The sequence below is a fragment of the Mirounga leonina genome, unplaced genomic scaffold (assembly GCF_011800145.1).
Source record: "Mirounga leonina isolate KUSES-001 unplaced genomic scaffold, KU_Mleo_1.0 Mir_170, whole genome shotgun sequence".
Taxonomy (NCBI): Eukaryota; Metazoa; Chordata; class Mammalia; order Carnivora; family Phocidae; genus Mirounga; species Mirounga leonina.
This window is the reverse complement of record NW_023270433.1, coordinates 26855927-26882110: the sequence shown is the minus strand read 5'-3', so window position 1 is coordinate 26882110 and position 26184 is coordinate 26855927. Positions and strand designations below refer to the sequence as shown.

Sequence of the window (26184 nt, the reverse complement as noted above, 5' to 3'; positions counted from 1 at the left end):
GGCAGGTGGGAAGCAGCAGATCCTGCCACCGAAACCTCTTCCCTCCAGGGCATTTCTGGAGGCTGGCAACACAAGGCCAGAGGCTGTGGACACCTCGCAGTGGCACGAAGCTCAAAACTTCAGAGAGATATAAACAGTGGTCACATGTCAGGGGGACTCAGAACTCTGGGTCCTGCTCTCTTCCCACCGAAGACCTGAGAAAGACCACGATGAGCCATGAGCCCGGCTCAGCTCAGAGAAAGGCCGAGAGATCAAGCCCTCCACCAGGAGCCAGAAGACCCGAAGCCTGGTTCTGTCCTACTACAAGTGTACCCATGTGAAGTCACTCCCGCTGCGGCCTCTCACTTGTAATCTACAGACCAAGACTAAGCGACCCAGTCAGACCCCACGCTCTGAAAGGGGACAGCGTCCGCCGTCACCATGGGATGGCCTCAAAACGCGTCATCACCCAAATCCTTCTTTATGGGAAAATACTCTATGACAATCATCTCATTTCATTATCGTTACAACTCTATCACCAATCAACGAACAAGGGAATTGAGCTCAGAAAGACGAAGCAACTTGCCCAAGGTCACACAGCCAATAAGTGGCAGAACCAGAATTCCAACCCAGGTCTGCATGCTCCAAATTCATACTCCCTGCATTACCCACAGAGTCTGCAGGGAAGAATCTCTACAGACACTTTCTCTATACTTCTCGATTTTATACAGCGGGATAATTTTATCCCTTCCGACCAAGCAACTTAGCATGCAAACACTGACATGCAGGCAACAGTGTAAGGAGTCTTCTCTGTTTGCCCATTTTTTTCTGACCTCTCCGGCTACCTTTCTGTCAATTTGCAGTTAAACATCACTTTAGAGAAAAGTCATGTTTCCAGGAAGTTTATATGTCAAGTGCATCTCAGCTTATGAAAACTGAATTTGCCCAGCCAATTTTCCTAAACTCTGTCCTTGTTACGCTGTCCTCTACCATAAACCTCACACACACACACACACACACAGAGCACAGCACGACTTAATGCCAGGCCCCATTCTAAGCACTTACTCACTTTAATCCTCATAACAACCCTATGTCATAGGCACATTATCTTCATTCTAAAGATGAGGACACGGAGGCACAGAGAAGTAACTCGCCCGCAGATGCGTGAGCGGCAGGAAGCAGGACTGGGATTGAAATACGGAAAGTCTGGCTCCAGCTCCACCTCACAACCATGACCCTCCCCTGCCTGCACTGGTCAGGGAGCCTGCGGCCCACCCGGGGAGCCAGAGTCACTGGCCTGGAGCAGCACTTGTCACCTGAGCAAAGAATCCCTTCCGACTCCGTCTGGCAATCAGCAGCCTCTTCCACAGAAGGGCCACAAACTGCTGCTGTGTGAGCTTCCAGCCCTTCACCTGGTAGGAGCCTTTGCCGTCCATCCCGCTGAGCAGGTCTGTTTCTCTGGATTCTGCAAGAAGCCAACACTGAAGGTCACCTAGTATCTGAGGCAGTCTTGACCTCACCACGCTCCGCCCTCCATCATCCTCAGCAACCATCTTGGAGGCTTGTGTTTGAAAGCCAAAGTCTCTCAGAAGTCAAGGGCTTTCATGACAAATCAATGTCCCAGGAAAAGCTAGGACCCCAGATGTCCAACAGTAGAGCTTTCTGCCTTCCAGTCCTCATGTGAGGAGTGCACAAAATGAAGGTGCCTTGAGACAACTGAAGAGAAGCATTCACACAAAACTGTTGTACATCAAGTCATTCAGATGAACCAAGTCATCCCCAATTTCTTATAAAATATTCTATGAGATAGGCCATGCATTTAGGCTGACATAATTGAGAACGGACAATGCTGATTTGTCTACCATCTATTATTTTGGTAAAAATAGACACATTCAAATGATCTAAGTACAGACAATGTCTGAAATCAGGGAAAACATGAGGGCCACACACTCATAGGAGCAGGATTGGGAGAAAGGTTTCTGTACCTCAAAATCGTATAAAAATCCTTGTCTTAAACTAATGATTCCTAACTGAGGCGCTTTCACATTTTACCAAGATTTGCTTGACTTCTTGTCTTCCATTCTCCATCCCAGTCAAACACAGAGGGACACACTCATCCAGAATATCTAAGTCTAAGGTACAATTAGCTCTAAAAACTGACTTATTTCAAAATCATTCATCAACAATTAAATACCTTATCTAGGCAAGAAACTGGGTCTCCACAGAAACGATAAAAATGGATTCAGAGGACTGAGGGACCATCCTTTTATATGTGTCTCAAGTGAAATTTCTCAACTAAATGAAAAAAGTGATGAGGATGGGCTCCTTCAGGTTTTATGGTTTGCCCAATGCTGGAAAAGCAAATGTGGCTTTTTTCATCATCCCACTACCCTTTGGACCCTGTAGGCATCTATTATCCCACGCTCAAGGCCGTTAAAAGGTAACGTGGGAGTAACACAAGACAAGAAATTCACTTTCAAACAATGGAACACAGATCTTGCCCAAACAGACCTGGGTCTACATCAGAATCATTAGGATCAATAGCATCATCTTCAGTGAATGGGCGAAGGCAGCTCTGCTTGTCCCCGAAGGCCCGTCTGTTTCGTCTTGCTGGCAAGGTGCCATCTGCAGACAAAAGGAAGGAATTCCACATTTTATTTTATTTGTAACAAAACAAGCCCTCCTCAAGTCAAAGGGAAAGGGACAACACTGGTGAGCTAAGATGGCCTACAGAGGCACTTCCCAGAGCATAGAGCTCCCCCCGAGGCTTACCCGAGGTCTCAGCATCCACCCCACTCTCTTCGGCCACTTTGAGAAATATCTGAAAAAACGGTAGTGAGAATAGTATAAGCATCACGTGATGAAAGCAATCATCACCGCCATGATTATTACATTATTGAGTGGCTTGTTAGCCCCTAAAGACAAAAAGTAAAAGCTTCAATTATTAGTAATACTTTGCCAGTCATTTGGGAGTGAAGGCATTTTTAACCAGAGAACATTTCCCCAGTAGTGAGAACTATCAATCCAGACAATCTTTTTCAAATTAAAGGTTTGACATTAGAACACTACAGAAGAAATGTGTTCTGTATCTACAGGGAACACGTAAGGTGGCTTCTTCCAGGTCTGTGGCCCCCAAATCTCTTGAGTAGGCTAGCACCATGCTAAGTCATCCAAGACAGAATGACAAAAGATGATGGGCTCCCCATTACTAGAAATATTATATCAGGGATTCAAACATCGTAAGACAATGTGAACTAGCCAATGATTTCTAAACTCTGGACTACAGACCACAGCCTGGAAAGCATGTAATAAAAGCACAGACATTAAGGTCTTACCTCCAGAAATTCTCATTCAAAGACCCTGGCGCCGAGGCTTGGAATTTTTATTGTCAGTAATATCCCCAGATGATTTCTCTGCCTGGTCAAGCTTGGGGACCACTGGGCCAGACAACTTTTGTATCCTTCCCAGCCCTCCAGGTCTATGATGCTGTGGTCTCTAAAGGCAGGTGCTGCTACACAGTAGAGAGAGCATGGGCTTTGTAGCCCAAACCCTCGATGCTGAATCCTAGCTCGGCATCCCTGAGTGCCCACCTTTTCATCTTATTATAGGGATAATATTAAGTTACAATGATTTTTTTTTTGAAGATTTTATTTATTTAAAGAGAGAGAGTGTGCATGAATGGGGGGGAGGGGAAGAAGGAGAGAGACAGAGAGAATCCCAAGCAGACTCCGCGCTGAGCACAGAGCCTGACACAGGGCTCGATCTCACGACCCTGAGATCATGACCTGAGCTGAAATCAAGAGTCGGACACTTAACCGACTAAGCCACCCAGGCACCCCTACAATAATTAAAACAAACAAACAAAAAACAGCAAAAAACCCACACACACCCAGGTCAGCACGAGGCACATGCAGATTTTCCATAAATGTTGGCTATTTCCTACGCGTGGCCATGACACAGCCATGTCAGGGAGCAATCCTAATCTAGCTCTCCTGCCATCTCCCACCACTTTAAAGGGTTAACTATGGCAGTAATACCCCAATATCAATGATATAAGGCCTCAAATAACCAGCTCCATGGTAATCCTATTCCCCTGGGGGAAAAGCAGGCTACCTGTCTGGCCTTGGGACTGTGGGACCTGCTATACTCGGACAGTCAGTCACTGAACGTACTTCTTCCAGGGTTGTCTCCGAGATGCCGTAACTGGAGATGCCCAGGTCTGAGAGCCGGTCATCAATCTCATGGAAGAGTTCCACAAAGGCCCCCTCCTTGGCAGCTTCGTAGGGCAGCACGTAAGTCAGTTCATGCCCAATGTCTTCCACTAGCCGGGCCTCAGCCACGTGCTTCCTGATGAGGTTGGAGATGGCCGAGACATCTGTAGGGACCAAAGCACAAGGACAGCTCAGGCGGCTCAGAGGCCCCCCACATCAAGGGCCAGCCATGCCTCACCTTCTCCCTTTGCCTACCCCTCAGAAGCCAGGTGTCCACGCAGGACACCCGTCCCCAATACTTAAGTCTTTCCGCATGTTCATCTCTGGCCTGAGAGTTCCTGGGAGCAAGGACTAGGTCTTATTCACCAAAGCCAGGAACACTGTAGGTTCTCAGTACATTGTGGGTGGGTGGAAGACTTTCAGAGGTGGAAAGCCTGTGTCTATTGCCTGAACTCTAGGAGTCTTCAATGGAAGACCTGAGCAATGGAAAATTAAACGATTCTTCACCCTTCCCTAACCTGTAAAGGAGGCTTCTTCTATTTATGTCAATAAAGGGCTAATCAAACAGTTCGTGGAGGAAGACATCTCTCTGGAAAAAGACAGTTGTTAGGACTGGGCACCGATGGACACAGTAAAGGCTTCTGCTCCACAGGTGTTACTGGTGACACTGGTGTCCTATATATTGTGCCAAAGGAGGACCCAGCAGACTGCTCTCCGTCTCCTGGGCTCTCTCTGTCCTTAGCTACTGAGATCCAATCCCTCCCCCATGGCTTGGCCCTCAGCACCTCACCCTGGTCTCCAGTGTCCAGCCAGATCCATTCCCCAGGAGATCCCCCACCCCCAATCACGTCAGCCTCTCGGGGTCACTGCCCTGCCAACTCCCACACCGAGCCCCCCAGCAAGCGTTAAGCCAATCTGCCACCAAGCTGCACCCTCTCCCAGCACCCCCCACCCCCGCCCGGCCCCAGCCCAGCAGCAAACCTTGAGTCAGCGCCACCAGCCTCTGCACCTCTCCTCCTCTGCCTCCACTCTGCCCAGCTGGGGGAAGCTCAGGCACCACCTGAATAAGAAACCCCAGAGTCCTTACCGATGGTCAGCGTGTCACTTTCATGGTCGCTGCCCAGGCCAGCATCAGAACTGCTCTGAGAAACACTGTCCTCCTGATGGCAAAGAAGGAGGTGAGAATGGGTCAGGGACCGAGCAAGGTACAGCCACCAGCACCTTCGCCAGGGCGGGCTTCCACAAAGCCCTACTGCGTGGCTCCTCCTGGGAGGCAACTGACGGGGCGGCCGTGGCTTCGGAAGCCGCTGACACACGTGTGCTGTGTGCACAGGAGGTCAGGGAGCACAGCCACAACGGAAGGGGGGCCAGCGATGAACGCTGTCGCCAGGCATCCACTGACCCTCCTAGCATGGATTCACCTGCCTGGTTATCTGGCTCGGTGCCTCTCAAGCCTTGACTTATGTTGAGCCACCAGGGGACCTTGCTAAAATGCAGGTTCTGATTTAGTGAGTCTGAGAGCTGGGCCCATGTTTCTGCATTTCTAACAAGCTCCCGAGTAATCCCGGTGCTGCTGGTCCTCAGACCACACTTGGAGTAACAGGCACTAGTTAAAAAGTAGATAAGCAGATGGGAGGTGAAGGTTGGGACGTAAATGTTTTAGGTGCCACTGGTTCCAACACACAAATGGATCTCAGGCATGTACAGTGGAACAGAGGAAAACCTACCTGGTTATCGGGTTCTGGTCCCACCTCTGTTACTTACCTGCTCGCTGGCCTAAAAGCCTCATTTCCCTAATCTGAGATAATAATCACAATACCTCCCTCCCACTGTTGTTCGGCACTTCGAGATGAAGGAAGTTAAAAAAAAAAAAAAAAAAAAAGAAAAGTTTATAAATGATAACGATGCTGCAAAAAAATTAACTAGTACTGTCATTTTCTTTTATGCCCAGAATCTGCTAGCGTGTCCGCCATGAAATCAGTGTTCAATAAATATTTGCTGTTTTGTAGTTTAGAAGTTAAGGTCAATGAGATTCAAAGGGAATGAGCAGGAATGACAGAGCATTCTGCAGCTCGGGCTCGTCACTCCTGGCGAGTCTTTTTTCTTCACTCTAATAAAGTCCCCACAGGAAGAAGGAAGTGGGATCCAACCACGCGGTCACTGCAGGAACAGATGTGTCCTGCGCTTTCCACACAGGAAGTATGATGTGATTCCCAAGGGAGATGGTGACCCCCATGCGGCAGAGTGGGGTGGACATGGACAAGCCAGTGGACAAGCCACTCCCAGCCAACAAGCCCAGCGCCCCCCAGCACCGAAAACACGGCTCACCTTTTTCAGGTACGACACAGTGCTACTGCTATTTCTGCAGGAACTGAGGGAGGATTCCACATCCTTCTTAACCAGGGTCAGGTAGTAGCCTGTTCCCAGCTGGTTCTTCAGAAATAGGGAGGAGCCCACACAGCACAGCTTCCCATGGGAAATGATGGCAATCCTGTCCCCCAGGATGTCTGCTTCATCCATGTGGTGCGTGGAGAGAATAATGGTGCGGCCTGCCAGGCACAAACACAAGGGCACGGGACGAGTGAGGCCTCCTGGTTCTCAGGGACTGAAGCAGCTGCCACGACAGATCTATCCGCAGGGGTCACTGAGGCAGAGGAATCTGGAAGCCTGTGTGGCAAAGCCATCCTCACAGAAATCAGAACAGGAACATTCGTTCGGGAATCTGCCACACGCCAGGCAGGGTGCTAGGCGGTCTGCATGCATTCTCATTTCACTAAGGCTTCTATGAGGCAGGCACTACTACTATTGTAGGTAAAGAAACGGAGACAAGTTAAATGACTTTTCCAAGGTCTCAGGGCCAGCTGGAACTGGCTCCGAAGTCCATGTTCCTCATTTGCCCATCCCCACTTTCAACAAACATATGTTGTGTACCATGCTGGGGACAGAGATGAACAAAGACATAGCCTCTGTTCTCAGCCATCGGTCTAGAGGGGAACACAGTCATAACAGACATGTCCAAGCTCTATGCTAGAAGTAGCTCTGGGGACCATGCCCTTTATCCCCACTTCTCTTCTTGCCAGCCCCTAGACAATGAAGGGCATACATGTTAAGTGTCTTGTAAGCCAGGTCTTCCTTCCACATCCAGACCACGGGTGAGCACAGAGCTCTAAGAAAAGAAGTCGCACATTCCTGAGAAGCAATTCTGCTGCTCTGTGAAGAACAGCCATGAGCCACGGCTGCAGCCATACGTCTCAAGAGCCCCTGCATTCCTCCCTCCCTCGAAATAAACACACACAAGCTACCTTGTCGGTATTTCAGCAGGAGCTCCCATATTCCCCTGCGGGAGTAAGGGTCCACACCGGCTGTGGGCTCGTCCAGAATGACAACCTTGGATCCCCCAACAAAGGCCAAAGCCACAGACAGCTTTCTCTTCATTCCGCCTATGAGAGAGAGAGAGAGAGAGAGAGAGAGAGAGACGTTCCAGGACCAGCCCCAGACAGCGAAGGCAGAGGCGCTGAGAGACAATCAGAGGCACCCACCTGGGGACAAGTCAGGGACACACTTCTGACCTACCCCCCCACCCCCACACTGGGACACTGGGACAGCTGTTGTTTCTCATGTGTGTGTGTTGGGGGCGGGGGGAGGGGGACTCACCTGACAGCTGACTTGTTTTGCTTTTCAGTTTGCTGGGTGGCAAACCGACATCCAAGGCCATCTGCTCCAGCTCTGCTTTCACGTGCTTCTCCGAGAGCCCCTTCAGCCGCGCATAGAACCAGATGTGTTCTTCCACAGTCAGCCTGGGGACAGAAGGGCAGGTCAGCTCTGCACCGCACGGGCTGCATCAGAACCCAGTGCTTCCTGACCCACAACAGAAGAAAATGGGCATGTTTCCACTGCCCCCCACCCCGACCTTTTCTAACTATCTCAACTTCTGAAAAATAACGTGAAGAATCAAGACAGAACAACCGTAAGCAACCACCGGAGATGCTGAAGAAGCCAAAGCTGAAATGTGACTGGTCCCTTCCAGCCTATTCCCAGCAGGCCTGGCCACCATACATCAGGCAGTTGCAACTTTCAATCCAGGTCCTCAAAGGGCCCACCCCATAATCGACCATCGACCAAGAAGCTGGCTCGGCTTTCACCTGGAGGAGCTCCCTCCAGGAACTCAGACTGTGCGAGAAGGGAGGCCCCTATGGAGGACATGAGCCTGAGCTGCTCGCTCTAGGGAAGAGTAGACGGGGGTCCAAAAGGGGAGAAGCCCTTGCCCAAGGTCACAGAGCCCAGGTCTTTCTCTGTTCCCCCACGAGGGCTCCCTGGGGGGCCTGAACTGCTGACAGGCCCACCTGAATGGAAGCAATGTCTTGAGCAGGAAATGCTGGGCCATCATGACAAGGGCCCCGAGGCACTGCCAACTCTGGGCTAAGAGCTGCAGCTGGTGCCAGGGAGGAGAGTGATGGGAGAGCAGACAGGCTAACTGGCCCTCTAGAGTGTCAGTAATGGAGAGCACCTTTTCCCATGCCCTCATCCACCAGCTGGACTGATGGGACACCTCTCACCCAACAGTCACCTCCTACTTTTCCTAAAACAGAAGGACGACCGGGTCTCACTGTGCAGGGAGGTGAGACCCACCACCCCCACAGAAGGCAGAATGCTTAAGTCCCCCTCGGCCCATGACTCATGACACACATCCAGGGAGGGTGTGCTTCTCAAAAGTGCTGCTGGTACTCACATGTCAAACAGCACGTTATGCTGGGGGCAGACCCCCAGGTTCTGCCGGATGGTGCTCATCTCAAAGCGAATGTCTTTTCCCAGGATGTAGGCAGTGCCCGAGGTGGGAGGGAACAACCCGGTCAGGATTGACCTGAAGACAAAAATTTACAAGTGCAAGAGTCAGTGTTATCCCCATTCCCCTGGAAATGCTCCACACCAGGCCGCAGAGCCCGGGCACCTGCAGCAGAGGCATCAACCCCCCTACACCCCCATTCCTTCCTAACAGACCCGAACTGACCCCTACAAAGCAAACAAGTCCCTCTCATGCTCTCTGTCTCTCATTCTCTCTCTCTCAAATAAATAAATAAAATCTTTTAAAAAATAAATAAATAAAAATAAAAGTCACTGAGGCTAACTCTGGCGTGTATGGCCCGTTCTCCCTCGTGAAGCCACCCATCATAACGTCTTTATAGGTCCCTGTAGGTCCCAGAAAGGGCAGTCACATGGCCAGGTCTCACACCTCCTTAGCGACAGAGCTCCTGGAAATCACTACTTCCCTCCAACATATCCAATCTCCCCACATTCTTGCTTCATAGTTCTAACCAAACCAGCTCAAAAGGGAGACCCTTTCTCGGAGCTGTCACAGCCTTAGGGTTCCAGGAACAGTGCAGAATTCTGAGAACCAAATGGGAAAGGTCACCAAGAGGGCTCCCAGGCTGTTTTCAGGCCGAGGAGATATCTAGCCAAAACCAGCCGTGGGGAAAGCACTCTTGTGATGAGATAATATCTTACATTCGTCAACTCCTCCCCGGCGCTGCCCTTGCCCCCGTGACCAACGCAATGCCCTTGCATCCTGACTTCTAACTGCGCTACGGAACCTGCCCGCAGCTGATTCTGATAGCCACACCCTCTTCTTACATGGTGGTGGTCTTCCCAGCTCCATTGTGGCCCAGGAAGGAGGTGATCTGGCCCTCATAGAAATTCAAGGCCAGGCCATCAACAGCCACCTTCATGCCATCCCGGTAAACCTTCATCAGGTTCTGAATGGACACGCCCAGCTTCAGGTGTGTGGGCTCCTCCTCCACGCAGACTGTCAGGAGACAGAAGACAGAGGATGGGCATGAACCACGGCAAATACCAACGAGTGGGGCACAAAGACATGGCGGCTGGGCTCGTACTCCCACAGCTGCCCTCACCACGCATACTTCTGGTTTCTCAGGCAGACATTTATTTAGGGCCTGTTTGGGCAGGAGTGTTGGTGATGGGAATTCACTGATAAAGGAGCATTCACAGTCTATTGGGAGAAAAAGACTTGACAAGGAATCAAAATACAGGAGGCGAAAAGCGGTTTAAAAAACACATCTAAAAATGCCGTAGAACTGTGGAATACCCAGCCCATGGAACACGACTCAGCAATGGAAAGGAGTGAACTGTTGATATGCATCACAGCTTGGATGGATCTCAAGGGAATAATGCTGAGTGACAAAAAGCCAACCTCAAAATGTTCCATACTATATGGTTCCATTCATATCACATTCTGGAAATACCATGTGGAGAACAGAGTAGTGGCTGACAGGTATCAGGGACTGGGGAGGAAGGGGGGTGGCTTTAAGGGGGCAGAATGAGGGAGTCTGTGTGGATGGAACAGTTCTGCATCTCGACTGAGCTGGTGATTACATGACTGGTGTGACAAAGTGCACAGAACTAAACACACACATGTGAATGAGTACATGTAAAACTCTACAATCTGAAGAAGGTCTACACATTATACCAGTGCCAATGTCATGGTTTTGATATTGTGCTGTAGTTATGCAAGGTGTTACCATCGGGGGAAATGGAAATGAAAGGCACAAGGGAAACCTCCCAATACTATTTTTTTTGCAACATCCATGAGTCTACAATTATTTTAAATAGAAAAGCCTTTTGTTTGTTTTTCAATGCCATGCAATCTTAGAGGAGGAACTGACTGACTACTTGGGAATCTAGAAGGACTACTCAGGGATGAGGTACAGAATTAGATCTTGAGGAAGGAGGAGGAAGGCAGGCAAGTTGGAGAAAGAGCTCACCTGTGAGAAGACAGAGTACGTACAAAGGCATGGGGGTGTGGAAGAACAGAACGTGTTCGAGGAGACTGACACAGAAGCTTGGTGTAAAGAGGAGACTGGGCAAGCAGAGCAGGAAGAGCAGGAGAAAAGGCTGGGACAGTGGGCAAGGGCCGGCTGTAGGTTGTCCAGTATGCCTAAGGAACAGCAGACTTTTCCACTGGCAACCAGGTGAAGGCACAGAAGAGACCAGCAGGAAAGGGACTCATTAAGTACTTAGGAAGCCACACTGAACACAAAAACAGTTTCTCTCCAAGAACCAGAGCAAACGGCCCAGAAGGCAGAGCCTTTGCTAAACTGTGGGCACCTCCACCTACAGTCAGGAGCCAGGAGAGGATTAGGGCTCTGGATAATGAAGGGTGAGAACATCAAGAAGCACAGGCTGAGCTCTGACAGCCACTTAACGGCAGCCTACACAGGCTCATATTTCCATCACCATGACAAGGCGGGCAGCGAGGTTATGGTTCTTCAATCACAGTTGTCTTTACCCCCTCTTCCTAGCTGTTAATTTATCATAAAGAGTGTGTGTTGGGGGGGGGGGTGGGAGGGGTGAATGTATAGATATCAAGGGCCTCTTTCCTAGAAGCCAAGAAAACAAAGGCAATGGCCCTCAGGGACCAAGAGAGTGACTCCCCGATAAGTCAACAATAGCACTGGACACGAATGGCATGGGAGAATTTGGAAAGATGCATTGTGTGTGATTTCTTTGCTCCTAGAGTGGTTCCAGACTCTCTAAAGGGCTAAAGCCATCCTTTGTCCCTGACAGTCAGTGGGGGCAACAGCACTTAGGCTAAGGGAAGGGCAGGTCGACAGCACTTACTTTCTGATGCTCCCTTCTGGCTGGAACCAGGGTGGCTCTTCTCATCACTTTCCTCACCGAACCAGTAGGATTTGGTGCAAGGAAAATACCAGGGCCTGGGGATTCCATACTGGCCTGCAAGCGAAGATAAAAACCAAGATGGAAGCCAAGCACAGCAACATCCTAGCATTCCCGAGGTATCCCAGCCAGAACTACTCCCTCCTTGACACAGCATCTGGAGGTGACACCACCCTGGGATGGAGGTGGGGGTAGTGGGAGCTCACATCTGCTGACACCTACTATGCATTCAAACAACCCCACGAGGCAGGTTATCAGCCACTCATTTTATAGATGAGGAAACTGAGGGTAAGTAGCCTACTGAGGTCACTCAGACAGTAAATGGAAGGACTCAGAATCTGAACCCAGATCTGTAGGATACAAAATTGCCTATCAATGCAGGAAGCTCAAGTAGAGGTAATGAACATTCCACATACACTCCCTTAGAGGAAAACCAGGGGAAGCAGAAAAAGTTAAACCTCACTCTCTTAGAATTTGATCTGTATAAACACGTATCCACGGCAGGTCTTGGTCAAGGAGATTTACTTAAGGGAAGTACTAAAAAGAATTTTCATGAATGTTAGTTTGATTAAATCACAGGTAAGGGCTTAGAGCCAACATATCTTACTCGTTACAAGCTGTACTCAGGAAACAGAACCTCTGCCGGTGGCTCATTCTGGGGATATGGAATTAGAGAATTAGGCCAGTGTTGGAAGGAGGAACCCTCTAGACTAGCTGACCCAGTGTGACCCAGTTGGGTTCACCCCCAAGCACCAACACTGACCAGCTGTGTGTCCACAGGCAAGCTACTTGAGTCCTGCTTCTCTCATTTGCAAAAAAGTGGGTCTAAGAGCAAGTCCCCAAGTCTACACAACACTTGATACAGCACGGCACACAGGGCTCAGGAAATGAGAGCTGGAGCAGTAATACTTTCAGCATCAGCTGCTTCTCCTCAGACTGTGGGCTTGCCGTGGGTCTAAAGCCCTAGCCACTTTCCGGGGAGCCCCAGGCCCTACAGAAATTCCACCACAGACCGGGCAGAGCTTGGCAGCTAGAAATTACATTTTCCCCAGCTGATGGCTAAAGCTGTGTGGAAGCCCCATGTACCTGGAAAGACAGCCTCGATGTACCACGTCATCACTCCATAGAGGAAGGTGTCGAACAGCATCATGGAGACTGAAATGGTGAGGTTGAAGCCATCTTCCTCCACGGGGCTCTCAAACAGGTTGTCCCACTGCACCCCAATGCCCTGCTCCTCAAAAAGGGCAAAGTACTCGCAGCCAAACCCGAAAGCCACAGGAGACAGCAGGCTCTGTGAGAAAGAGGCAAAAGTCACTTCTCCATCTTATCCATCTCCTAGTCTCTCATTTTCTGGCACTTCTAATATAAATTTCACCGAGAGAAATTTGAATTTGCAAAATGGATCAATTACAAGATATGGAAGTATTCACCTACAGATCCCTTGAGGGGAGTGGGCTCACTAGCAGCACAGAAAAGGATTCTATTTATAACCCCTCATTATGCACACACATTTCAGAAATGCATGCATGACAGAGTGTAAAACTTTTAGAATTTTATGCTTCCAAAGACGCCCCAAAGGCTCAGCAATCCTGCACCCCCCCACACAGACACACACACTCATTTCCCGTTCTCGGCTTGGACTGCAAGGGGAGGTGAAGCGCCAGGGGCTGCTGTGCGTGCAGTTACTACACAGGGGTGGTTCCTCACCACGAAGATCTTGAGCGTGAAGCCCACATAGTCTTGCCATGCCACGCACAGCACGTAGGGCAGGTAGAGAATGAAGTAGATGATGCCCCCACAGGCTGCCGCCAGGTTGGCTCTTGAGAAGAGTGTGCTGATCAAGAAACACTGCAGGATGGTCACCACGGCGAACATGGACAGAAAGACAAACACCACGCTGGGGTCACTGTAGGGCAGCAGGTTTCCTAACTGGGAAGGAAGAGACCTATTAAATGTGCTGTCTCAACAAGCACACACGTCCTCACATGATCTATGGGAAGAAGAGTTTATTCATACTCATCTGAGAGATAATAGGGAGGAGCAGTGCAGCTCATTGTTCTGATCAGGAAACTGAAGCCTAAGTAAGGATAACGACTACCCCGAGACCACACAGCCTAGTAAGAGTGGAGGCAGGAAGAGAAGAGTCTGGGACTGAAATTCATCAAGGTTCAACTCAATGGACAATTCTGTTCTTTGGTTCTCCAAGAAATACTGTTTACCTGGTGTCTCCTTTTATAAGGACCAGGACTCTCAGCACCAAGAAAGAATTGTGGGCGACAGCATCCTATAGGACTTCTCCCTCCAAAGGTCATGGAAAAGGGCCAAGAAATCTTATTCTCCCCCTTGATGACCTGCCATGGATTCTGCATTCTCACAATCATCCAAATTCTTGTGGGCCTTTCAAGTCTATCTCTAGCCAGTTCATCTGGGTGTGTTTGAGGAGGACTAGCCAGCACGTGGTCGCAGAGCAGCTCTTCCCCGCCAGCCACAGGACCACCACCCCTACCAGGGAGCTCCACCCCTGCAGTCAGATATCAGAGCATGAGCAGGGGTTGATTTCAGCGAGACTCACTCTGTCATACTGCTGGGTGACCTCGGGGAAGCCCTTAACCTTCCTTGGCCTCATTTCCTTATATGTTAAATGGGTTAGTGAGGATATAATCAGAAAGCACAGGTGAATGCGCTTTAAACAGTGCTTGGCAATCAGTAAGTGCTCATTTGTATTAACAGTAGCTAGTATTAACCTAAATATTAGTTCCTCACCCTTCATACTCCCTCTCTTTGAAAATATTTTTTTACATGATGCCTCCTTAAAACAAATCACTGTAAGGAAAGGAGATTAGCATATAAACCTATTAACATATAGGGTGGCACAGAACAGCACTGCCTGGGGTCCCCCTGAAGGGGGAACGTGCTGCCCAGCTGCCTCAGCAGACAACCTCTAGATGTCAACCTCCTCTGGGTCTGTCACAGCCACAGAAAGCTGCCTGGCCCGGGGGCTCAGGATTCCAATAACTGACTGAGGGGCCCGGGGTCTGGGTGTCAGGGAGGGAGGCCTTGGGGCTGGACAGCTCAGCTCAATGAGGCACAATTCCGGTGAGCTGTATATGGTCCCAAGTGCCCGTGGGGTTGGCCGTGCACTGCATCTCACAGCTCCTTCCCATGCTCAAACCTCCGCATTCCCCACCCCTTCCACAGATGTTGATCCTGAGTAATAAGCCCCGCACCAAACTCTCTCAGCCTCTGCTGCCAGAAAAACCTAACCTGCAATAATATGTATCCCTCTGATTATGGTTTTTAGAAATTCTGGCAGAATCACCACCCAATACATCTAAGGAAATGAACAGCTCTCAGATGCTGCCACGAACCACTGCCCAGAAAATGCCATGGCACATGTGTGTGCCTACATGGGAAGCAAGAGCCCTGGGTTCTAGCCCTGCTCAGCCGCTAGCCAACTGGGTTGACCCTGGGCAAGTCACTCTCACTCTCCCCAAATACAGAATAAGGAAACTGCAGGAGAGGACACGTCTGACCCGTTCCCTCCCAAATAATCTTTGCTTTTCTCCTCATAGCCTGTGTTGGGCTGTTTAGGAGTCCCTGGACAGCAGGGAGCCAGGGTGGCAGCCTTACTTTCAGGATGACCACAAGCAGGCCGGCGCTCATGAGCAGAGGAATGAGGCTACTGATGAACCAGCTGAACCACAGGATGCCGTTGTCCAGGCCCATGATGCGCATGGTTTCCTTCAGCCGCGCCTCCTTCTCATACACGATGCCCTTGATGATCACAGCCACGGAGTAGATCCAGGCCAGCGTCATGAACAGGGGCATGGACCGGCTCATCACCCGCAGGAAGCTGGAGGCCCAGGGAAGGGCGGAGGAGAATTACAGGGAGTGAGATTCAGGCTCGGAGGCCACTGCCTCCGGGGCCTGCGTGCAAGAGGAAGCCCCAAGACTGAGTGAACGAGGGGCAGGCTCTCCAGACTCCAAAACATACAGGTTATCAAATGCTTCATGAGGAGCACAATGTAGTATTAACAGTTAGACCAACAAAGTGCCGCCAAGTACAATTTCTTTGGGGCCTGCTTTAGTCACTAGGTAACTGTGAGGTGTGGGTTATTTTAAAGTACTAAAACAAAAACAAGAAAACCAACTCCTTCTCTCACAATAGTTCAACTTCTCCAAGGTCATGTCCCTACTGCCTTGCTCAACTTTTATCACAGATAATGCAGATATAGACTTCAGGCAGCTCTTGTCAGTTATATTTCAGATTCCAAACTGGAATAGGAAAGGCAGTGGGCCGTGAAGTAAAAAGGACACAGAATTTGGACCCTGGAGCCCAGGCTCAAGTCCCCGCTTTACTACTTAGGCACCTACCAGCCATGTGACAACAGGCAGAGGTCCTTAATGCCACTAAGTTCCCTCCTGTTCTCATCTTAAGACATCCTTTCTAGAGTAAATCTTGGCTGAGGGGGGTCTTGGGAAAACTCTGGCTAATCTTTTTGAAGGTGAAAAACAAGATAATTCAGGGTGACTTGGAAAAGCCAGAGCGAGCCACACAAGGAAACAGCTGCTCAGTGCAAAACACAGAACAAATATAAGAGGAACCCCACTCCTTCTACACTCTGATCCCTACACACATACACCACAATGGAGAATGAGAGAATTTCCAGAATTTGGAAGAGACATTACATATCTCAGATGCCTGCAACTACACCTCTGCCCATGCTCGCTCACAAGAAATCATTAGAGGGGTGCCTGGGTGGCTCAGTCAGTTCAGCACCTGACTCTTGGTTTCGGCTCAGGTCGTGATCTCAGGGTCATGAGATCAAGCCCCCACACCCAGGTGGAGCCTACTTAAGATTCTCTCTCTCCCTCTGCCCCTCCTCCCCCTTCCCCCGCTCTGTCTCTCTCTCAAAAAAAATCATTAGATCCAAAAGCACAGTTTCCACAACGAGATCTTGTCAGCTTAGTGACTAAGCACTGAAAGATTATCTAAAGTCCAAGATAAAAAGGCCTTGTTCAGTTTTATTTAGATTGTTTCAAAATGCAGTTTACCACATATAAAGAGTAAGTGGACAAACGGACCTGGAGGCAGCTTTTATAGGTCTAGATCACTGTTTCTGTGTTTGGGGGATGTATGTGTGTGTATGTGCTTGCATGTGTTTGTCACGACACATTTGAAATTTGCAGACTAAGCAAACTTTGACCAAAAGGGCAGGATATGTAAAAAATAGAAGCCCTGGTAACTACAGATGAAAAAGGAGGGAGGATTCCAGGATGTGCACATGTGTGTCCATGTGGCTGGAACCATCAACGACCTACACCTGGCATCTTATTTCCTAAAATCTTCACTGAATTTCAAAAAAGATTTTTTTCTATCAACACACATGTAAAATACATAAAATCAAAGCATCCTATCTCCTCCTCTGGATGTATGTGCACGCATGTGTGTATAAGTATGTATGTGTAGGTACTCTCTCTGGGAACAGTGTTACCCAGTTCCGTGAAGATGGCGGCTCGGTGGTAACTTACATGTCATCGACATAACAGGGGTAGGGCATCTGCTGCACATAGACACCAGTTTTCTTCTCGGTGCCCGTCAGCACCCTGATGATCGCCTGTTCCACCACATCTTGTAAGTAGGCAAAGCCCCCCCAGACATACCGCATATCCTCAAAGGGGTCAGCCCGAGGACCGGGGTCCCAGTACCTAAAACCAAATCACAGGTGACTAAATATTCCTTAGAACCATACATCAAAAAAAGCCAATCACCCACAATCCCACCACCATGACAGAGCCCCTATTTTCATCTTATATATTTATATCTTATTTTATGGTCTCAGTTGTGCACATATTTTTATTTATTTATTTAATTTAAATTCAATTAGCCAACATATAGTACATCATTAGTTTCAGATGTAGAGTTCAATGATTCATCAGTTGCATATAACACCCAGTGCTCATTACATCATGTGCCCTCCCTAATGCCCATCACCCAATTACCCCATCCCCCCACCTCCCTTCCCTCTAGCAACCCTCAGTTTGTTCCCTATAGTTAAGAGTCTCTCCTGGTTTATCTCCCTCTCTGATGACTTCCCATTCAGCTTTCCCTCCCTTCCCCAATGATCCTCTGCCCTATTTCTCATATTCCACATATGAGTGAAATCACATATTTTTAAACAGATATAATGAGAATGAGCATACCACCACCAGAATGTTGGTTTGGTTTTTTTCCCCTTCCTTGGCTACCTAACATTTCATCAAGTGGACATACCAAAATTTGCTTAATCATTCCCTTTTTTACTAGCTGTTTGCCCCTTTTTGTAAAAATGGATAATGCTAGCACAGGGAACCTGAAGGCTTTATTTCTTCTTTTCTACCTGTTGATTTAATGCCATAGGATTAATTCTCTTGAGCGGAAATGCTGAGTCAAAAGATGATTATTTTATGACCTTTGAAATAACTGTCTCTAGCAATGAATGTGCCACTTTCACCAAAATCATGCCACCAATTGGAGTTATTTTGGGGTGAAATTTCTACCAAATTATTACTTAAAACAAAGTGCCTCTAGTCATTTTAGCTGCTCTTGACTTCCCCCAAACTGGCTGGTGTGGGGAGACTGAACTCACCCATCCTTGATTTTATTTGTCCTCTCCACATTGTCAATGTCCATTCGGATCTTGTACTTGACATGACGGGGCAACTCCACACTGTCAGGAGTGATTCCGGTGAACACGATACCGGCCCAGAACTTCCGCTCGTCCAGCAACTCCATGGACTTGCTGATGAGCCGGACTTCTGTTGCTACCGGTTCGAGCTTATTCAAGTTGACACACTGACGGAAGAAGAGCCTTCATGAGAACGCTGGGGGCCAGGAAAACACACAGTGCCCAAGGCAGGCTCTGTCCTAAGAGGGATGTGCTAACTGCGTGACATTTTTATCCTCACCCTCTCCAAAGTCATCTTCCAATATTCGATTGAGAATGGATCCTTTTGTTAACTACAACTTAAGAGAAATGCTAGAAGTATTTAGAGATAAGTTACTTATATGGATTTTTGTGGCGGGAAAGAGGTTGAAACAAGGATCATACCTCCTTTTCCTCTGTTTTCTTGGCAATTTTGAGTGTCAACTAACCAAGTAAGCAGACAAAACAAACAAACAAAAAACGCTTATTTGTCCCTATTAAGTCACATAATTTTTAAAACTAGATTTTTAAAATATAATGTGTCCTATTAGTTCTTAGATAAACTTCATAAATAAAGCCTTTTTAAGGGCATGCTTTCTTGACATTAGGTATTGAGCTATGAAACCTGGGGAAAACCTAGAAGACAATGGACAGAAACACTTCTCAGTCAGAGAGAATAAAGCTAGAGTTAGGTCCATTTATTCATTCATTCAGTCATTCAACTAACATTTAGGAGTGCCTTCTGTACACCAAACCCTATATTAGGTTTGAAGGATACTACTGGAAATAAGACTACACATTATTTCTAAACTTTCCTCCAATCCAAACCTTATTGCACCACCTCAGAGAAAGAAGCCAAAGGCTCTTCTAAATGATCCATGGAACAGATCCTCACCTCCATGAAGCGAGAGATGGTCTGGATTGCCTGGTCAGTCTCATTGAAAGCTTCTCTCCAGGTGTACACAGAGCCATTAGCAGACTGGACATCCTCTGGGTGCTTGGCCAGAAATGCCAGGATATCTTTGGCAGTCCAGTCTAAGCCATCCAACTGCTGTTCCCAAAAGTGGTCATTGCTTCTGCTGTCCAACAGTGTCTGCCATTCCAACGAGAAAGTACAATCAATAAACACCAACTCAGTCTAGATCCTAAGTCTTATACGATTTACAAAACCTAACCTTTTTATGTGAGGTAGATAACACTGTTCCCATTTTATAGATAAGAATATCGAGGTTGAAAAAAAAAAAAGTATAGGGGCGCCAGGGTGGCTCAGTCCGTTAAGTGACTGCCTTTGGCTCAGGTCATGATCCTGGAGTCCCAGGATACAGTCCCACGCCAGGCTCCCTGCTCAGCAGGGTGTCTGCTTTTCCCTCTGACCCTCCCCCCGCCTTGTGTTCTCTCTCTCTAATAAATAAAATCTTAAAAAAAAAATTTTTTTTTAAAGTATGATTTTAACCAAGGCTGAGTCATAATGTTAACAGGACATGGAGCTGAGACTCAAAGTCAGACTAGTCTGAATCCAGAGTCCATGTTTCCAGCCTAGCTTAATAGTATCAACTGCAGGAACAACAATGATCATACTTACTCTGCACAATTTTTATATTAGATCATTTATATGTTTTACTTCACCCAACTCCATGAGCAAGATCTGTCCAAAAGTTCCCATTTTTACAGATGAGGAAAAAGGTTCAGAAAGGTCAAGCCCCTAACATAAAGTCACACAGCTAATACATAGGAAAGCCAGAGTATGAAACATGGATTCTGATTCTACCGTACCTTCCCCCACATTATATTGTCTTCCTCTTTTGAGACTCAAGCTGATGACTCCTCATGACCTTATCTCTAGACTAAATTAAGACAAACCCACTTGTGCTGTTTAGTTTGGGAACATGCTGCCACGATAAAACCAAGTAAAATTGCAGGATGCATGGGTTATGATGCAGAAGAGGCCTGTCTTTCATGTCTTGTTCCCTGGCTGGTTGTTTCCCATGTGAGTCAACATGGAAGAGAAAGACAAACTAATCTGGTGTTCAACGAGTAGATCCAGAGGGCTGGGGCAGAAACCCACACAGGTGCTGCCAGGAAAGTGGGTTAGCTTCCAACTCAGCTCATGGAAAAGGAGAAGCAGGTGTAACACCTGTCACAGCTTCAAGGGGAGAGATGAAATTCTGGTTCTACTGAAATGGAATCTCTAAGGAGCCAAACACTGCTACTTTTTAAATCCGTCTTATTTCCAGTAACAATTTAAGTTTTTCCCCCATGGGGCTTCATATTTATTATTTTAATGGGAGCATAATGGTTTTATAGAGTATATATACTATAATTTCATTAACTATTCCCATACTGCTAAGAATTTAGCTTATTTCTAATTTCTCACAATAACAACACGCTGGTTTCTCTTCAGATCGCATAAATCTTTCCCCTAATTTCTCACAATAACAATTATTATAGCAATAACATTTCCTCTCATACAGTGACTTCTCTTTAAAATTATTTCTGTAGGGTACATCCCTGAGGGTGTACGGAATGGAGATACACAGGATAGCACTTTTTTTTATGGCTCTTGCAATTTTCATCCCAAATTGCTTTCCTATAGGGAGTAACAATTTATACTATCATCAGTAAGACACGTTAAGTATTTTTGTTAACAGATACAAATTTTTATCTCAAAAAAGTTCACAGGGGTATGGGTTAGCAATTCCGAAATGGCTTTCTTTGGAGACTCGGAACAAGTAAGAGCTGAATGAAGACACATGGCGTTTGGGGTGAGGCCTGCCCTGCCCCGTGTGGCTTTGAGCAATATGGTTCAGGAAGGCAGCAAGACCAGAAAGATGTGTCCAATGAGACCACTGATCACACAGCCATTCCAAGGTACTTGAGGGGATTCAAGAGACCTGAGATCACCCTTAGGAATGAAAGCAGGGAGAAAGCAGGGTCTTGCGATGAAGGAGGCAAAGAGCAGCTCAGAAAGGAGAACAGTGTAGTGTCAGTGGGCTTCGTGACACAACAGAGAGGTGCCTCCTGATCTGGGGGGTGATGCAGTGCACGTAAACACAGCTGGAAACAGCAGAAAGATAAGAGCTACCACAAAGCAGAATGGTGGTTGCCAGGGGCTGGGAGTGAGGGAAATGGGTAGGTCAAAGGGTACAGAGTTTCAGTTATGCAATATGAGTTAAGTTCTGGAGATCTAATGCACAGCAAAATGACCGTAGTTAACAACACTGTACTGTCAGGGCGCCTGGGTGGCTTATCCGTTGAGCGTCCGAATCTGATATTCAGCTGGGGTCCTGGTCTCCAGGCCCTGGGATTGAGCCCAGTGTCAGGCTCAGCACTCAGTGTGGAGTCTGCTTATCCCTCTCCCTCTGCCTCCCTCTCTGCCCCATCCCTGCTCACGCTCTCTCCTTCTCTAATAAGTAAATCTTTTTTTTTTTTTTAAGATTTTATTTATTTTTTAGAGAGCGAGCGAGAGAGAAACAGCATGAGAGGGGAGAGGGTCAGAGGGAGAAGCAGGCTCCCCGCTGAGCCAGGAGCCTGATGTGGGACTCGATCCCAGGACCCCGGGATCATGACCTGAGCCGAAGGCAGACGCTTAACCATCTGAGCCACCCAGGTGCCCATAAGTAAATCTTATTTAAAAAATAATACTGTATACTTGAAATTTGCTATGAGGCTACTTTGTGAGGTGATAGATATGTTAATTAGCTTGATTGTGTTGATCATTTCACAACGTATACTATATCCAAACATGTTGTACAGCTTAAGTATATACAATTGTTTGTCAATTACACTTTAATAAAGCTGAAAAATGAAAGGAACACAAGAGCTACCCCCAAGGAAGCAGAAGCCTCAGGCATCACCTCACATACCAGACACGAGGCTGTAGGGGGTACAGAGGACTGAGCAGCCCAAGCTTGTGGACTTAGAGAAACACTACTTCAGAGAGAAAAGAGAGCAGTTGAGGAGGCTCCTTCAACTTCCACATAGACTGAGGAGCCCTGAGTCAGTGTCTCCAGCTGAACCACCTCCCTGCACTCCAGGCCTCAGTACCCATTGGCCTATTGGACATCCCCACCATCCTCCTGCTAGAAATCTTTCCCCCTCCACAATCAAGCAGCCACCAGGCTTCACCGCCTGCAGAAGCCTTGGCCCCCCACTTGGCTAGTCTCCATTCTGGTCTCTGCCTTCCATCTTTCCATACTTCAATCCACCTGATGTATCAGATTAATGTATCTGCATCTCTCCTTGCTTAAAACTTGTTCATGGTCCCCCAGAACTTAAAGTAAAAGTTCTTGGTTTCATACACAAGGCCCTCCAAACTATGTCCCGTGCCATGCCTTCCTCCCCAGCCACAGTTCCTACATTTCCTATTGCACATCCTGGGTTCTGCCAGCAGAATTACTAACGAATGCTGTGGCCATGTTTATAAGAGCTTTGTCCTCTAAACACTGGGAGCTAGGTGCTGCTGGAGCATCCAAGCCAAACTCTCCACTTAAGAGTAGGGGAAGCAGCTAATATTTTATGTCAACTATACTTCAATTAAAAATTTTAAAATAAGGGACACCTGGCTGACTCAGTTGGCAGAGCATGTGACTTGATCTTGGGGTTGAGTTTAAGCCCCACACTGGATATAGAGATTACTTAAAAAATAAATAAAAATCTTAAATTTTTTTTTAAAAAATCAATTATCAGTAGAGTAGGGGAAACATCTATCTGCCTACAGACCAAAACACATGGAGTCTCTTCAACAGGACCCCTCATAATCTTCTGAGACACAGAAGGAGAAGACATCCAACAAGTAAAAATCGGATTCCAAGAATAGGACCAGTAAGAAGAGGCCCAAGACCACACCTACGTCTATGGCACTGTACGTGGCTGGATCACATGAATCCCTTCTAGAGGAGAGACTGGAGCCCAACAGAGACCCATACTTGAAGGGCATGAGTTGTTATTACTAGTCAGGAATTATTCCATATATCCATGCAAATTATTGTTCATGTTTTTCTCACCCAAGTCCCTTAGTTTTTAAAGGCCCCAATTTAAGAATTCTGCATATGGAACAGGACTAGAGTAAAAAGATGACTCCAGCTTTCCCATCACTGGAAGGCCCCCTGGGTATCGCACTTCTCACCCCACCCCCACCCCCAGGGCATCAAGGGGGAGTCCTAAGCCTGGGAGAGTACCTTCCAAGCAGGCACCACCTCTAAAACCCAGCAGCCCTCTCTGATCAATGAGGTGTCAAGACAAGAAACCTGGTAAAAATCCATTCCTGCTTCTTAATGGCAGCAGAAACAAAAGAAAGAGGCCTCCCTCACCACGGAGATAGGAAATGGTCTAATGATTCTCTGACTCAGCCCAAGGCAGGGATGATGTGATTAAATGGCACTCAGGCTCATACAAAGAAAACATTCTGTTCTTGCTCAGACTCCTCCGCTTTTGAATCTAATTGTCTCTAGAGCACTTATCCCTTTCAAGTGGCTCAGAAGCACTCAGGGCAATTCCCCTCCACACCTTAATGGTGGCTGCCTCGGGAGCCAGGAGCCAGGCCTTTGCCCCCACACCTGTGTCGAGACCCTACCAAGATACAGGAAGGCTAAATAAGACGCCATGGTTGGCTTCAGGACCAGAAATGACAATAGGCAGGGGCCTACAATCACCAATACCAACCCTCACTAAGTTTCTTGCAAAACGGATTTTTGACCACCAGACACATGGATGCGGGTGTGCACGAAAGCGTTATCTGTGCACCATCCCCGGCAGCTGGAGCTGTGCTTACTACATCTATCCTGGTTAAATGTAAGAATTCCCGTCTCAGTCACCTCTGGGAAAGTGACCAGAAACTCCCCTCTCTAGCATCAAGCAAGCACACAGTAATCCGAGGGATGCTCACCCGAACAAGGTCCATCTCCGGGTTACTCTCCATGAAGGTCCAGATCTTGGGGCTGAGCTCTTCCCACATGCCTTGCACATCATGAAACACAGCCAGTTCCTGAAAGGTCTTGTTCACCTGGAGTCAGTCGGGGACCCAAAGGCAGCAGGAAAAAAGGAGAGAGACAGGGCCATGAGACATTCAGCTGCCCCCTGACGAGATGCTCCATCGCTGTTCCAGTCTTTTCCCATCCCTAAGAGGTGCCTGCAGCTATGATCCAAATACCCAAGGCTGGAGAGCTGGCCCTCCACGTCAGCTCTGGCCTGGGCCACACTTGCGGTTCTCCCTCTTTGGAAACCCTGAAGAGCCGTGAGCATAATCGATACAATCCATTTGAAGCTACCTTCACTTTCTTGCCCACGGCTCTAGGAGGATTCTAGAGAGGGAGTTCTGGGCCTGCGCAGCTTACCTCGGCCATAACCTGCCTTGTGACTGGAGTGTCAGGTGTATACAGGATCTTCCCAACAAGCAGAGGCTTGAGAGCTTTCCATATGATGCGGGAAAGGGGACTGGACTCCAAATTCTTCATCAGATCATTGCAGTAAGGAGCTACGAAGACGACGAAAGACAGATATTCATACGCATGGTCATATACTTGTAGGAACTAACAAGGGCTTTGGAGCTAGCCGAACAGTCCTGGGTTCAAATCCCAGTTCCACCACTTAGTAACAGCTATGTAACAAATAACTTCACTTGTGTGAGCCTCAGTTACTATGTACGTGGCAGAGATGTGGTGAGGATTAACAGAGGTTATCTATACAGCCCCTACAACAATGCTTGACAAGTAATCAGAGCTTATTATAACACTGGTGAGGGGTAACTCACAACCGAGAGGATCTAGAAAAATGTTTTTACTGCCCACATACCTGCATAACTCTAGATTCATAGTCTCGTGTCAGCTTGCCAATTTGTTTTCATTGAGAACAGAGACCTGAATTTAGATTTTAGTTTTCGGGCAAAAATAAAACATTTCCCTTTAACAGGTCTCATCACAAGTATATGTAATATATGTAATAAAAATTCCTAAAGGAAAAATCCAAAGTTACAATAGACAATGAGGTTTGGTTATCCAGAAGGATTCCTGAATTTTTTTTTTTAATTCATTTTGGGTTTTTTAGATGGCAAGCATCCTCTATATGCTGCAGAGAGGATATATTAAAAAAAAAAAAAAAAAAAAGGATTTGCTCATAGTTGGATCTGCTTTGCAGATGAAGGTTCCCTTGGGTTGACTTGCAAGTGAGGGAGTGGAGCGGACAGCATTTCAGAGAAGTTCCTCTAATGCCATCCCCTTCAGGCTTGCAAAGCACCCTGCTATGTCTGGAGTGCTTTACTCCAGGAAAGAATAAAAGGTTCTTGTGTTACAGTAATGCATAAAAAGCTACCTCACTCAGTGTCTGAAAGAGACACCTGCGGTTGGAAATGGAGAAAGGCTCACTCGCATCATGTGTTCAAGGAAAATGATGCCATTGTCTAAAACTGTAACACTGGCTCCTTGCTGCCACGAGACACAGAACACACATCCCCATGAAACTGCCCAAGTGTGAGAAGCAGATATGGAGTTACAAGGTTCTTTCACACCACCTTGCAGCTAAGCACCAAAAACAAACAGCAGATCAAATGCCTGAGTCTGACAGTACACGCACCACATTAACAGCCGTCTCAGAGGCCATGTGGTTTACGGGGGGGGGGGGGGGGG

General features: G+C 47.7%; 1 protein-coding gene across 5 annotated transcripts in view; it reads right to left on the bottom strand.

Annotated features, from left to right (window-relative positions):
* The window catches only part of ABCA1 (ATP binding cassette subfamily A member 1), a 126442-nt gene that overhangs the window by 28276 nt on the left and 71982 nt on the right, over positions 1 to 26184 (bottom strand). For 4 of the 5 annotated variants that reach the window (XM_035016171.1, XM_035016169.1, XM_035016170.1 and 1 more), the window contains 19 exons: positions 24898 to 25037; positions 24450 to 24566; positions 19461 to 19658; positions 18509 to 18714; positions 17412 to 17588; positions 15510 to 15732; positions 13587 to 13808; positions 12966 to 13170; positions 11823 to 11936; positions 9819 to 9990; positions 8920 to 9051; positions 7845 to 7987; positions 7493 to 7630; positions 6519 to 6739; positions 5172 to 5250; positions 4152 to 4354; positions 2752 to 2800; positions 2491 to 2604; positions 1296 to 1444 (listed from right to left, as the gene is read on the bottom strand). In XM_035016171.1, the coding sequence (XP_034872062.1) occupies positions 1296 to 1444; positions 2491 to 2604; positions 2752 to 2800; positions 4152 to 4354; positions 5172 to 5250; positions 6519 to 6739; positions 7493 to 7630; positions 7845 to 7987; positions 8920 to 9051; positions 9819 to 9990; positions 11823 to 11936; positions 12966 to 13170; positions 13587 to 13808; positions 15510 to 15732; positions 17412 to 17588; positions 18509 to 18714; positions 19461 to 19658; positions 24450 to 24566; positions 24898 to 25037 (3002 nt within the window). Of the gene's footprint in view, positions 1 to 1295; positions 1445 to 2490; positions 2605 to 2751; positions 2801 to 4151; positions 4355 to 5171; positions 5251 to 5277; positions 5351 to 6518; positions 6740 to 7492; positions 7631 to 7844; positions 7988 to 8919; positions 9052 to 9818; positions 9991 to 11822; positions 11937 to 12965; positions 13171 to 13586; positions 13809 to 15509; positions 15733 to 17411; positions 17589 to 18508; positions 18715 to 19460; positions 19659 to 24449; positions 24567 to 24897; positions 25038 to 26184 lie in introns of all 5 variants that reach the window. The other variant, XM_035016172.1, reaches the window with a different exon arrangement.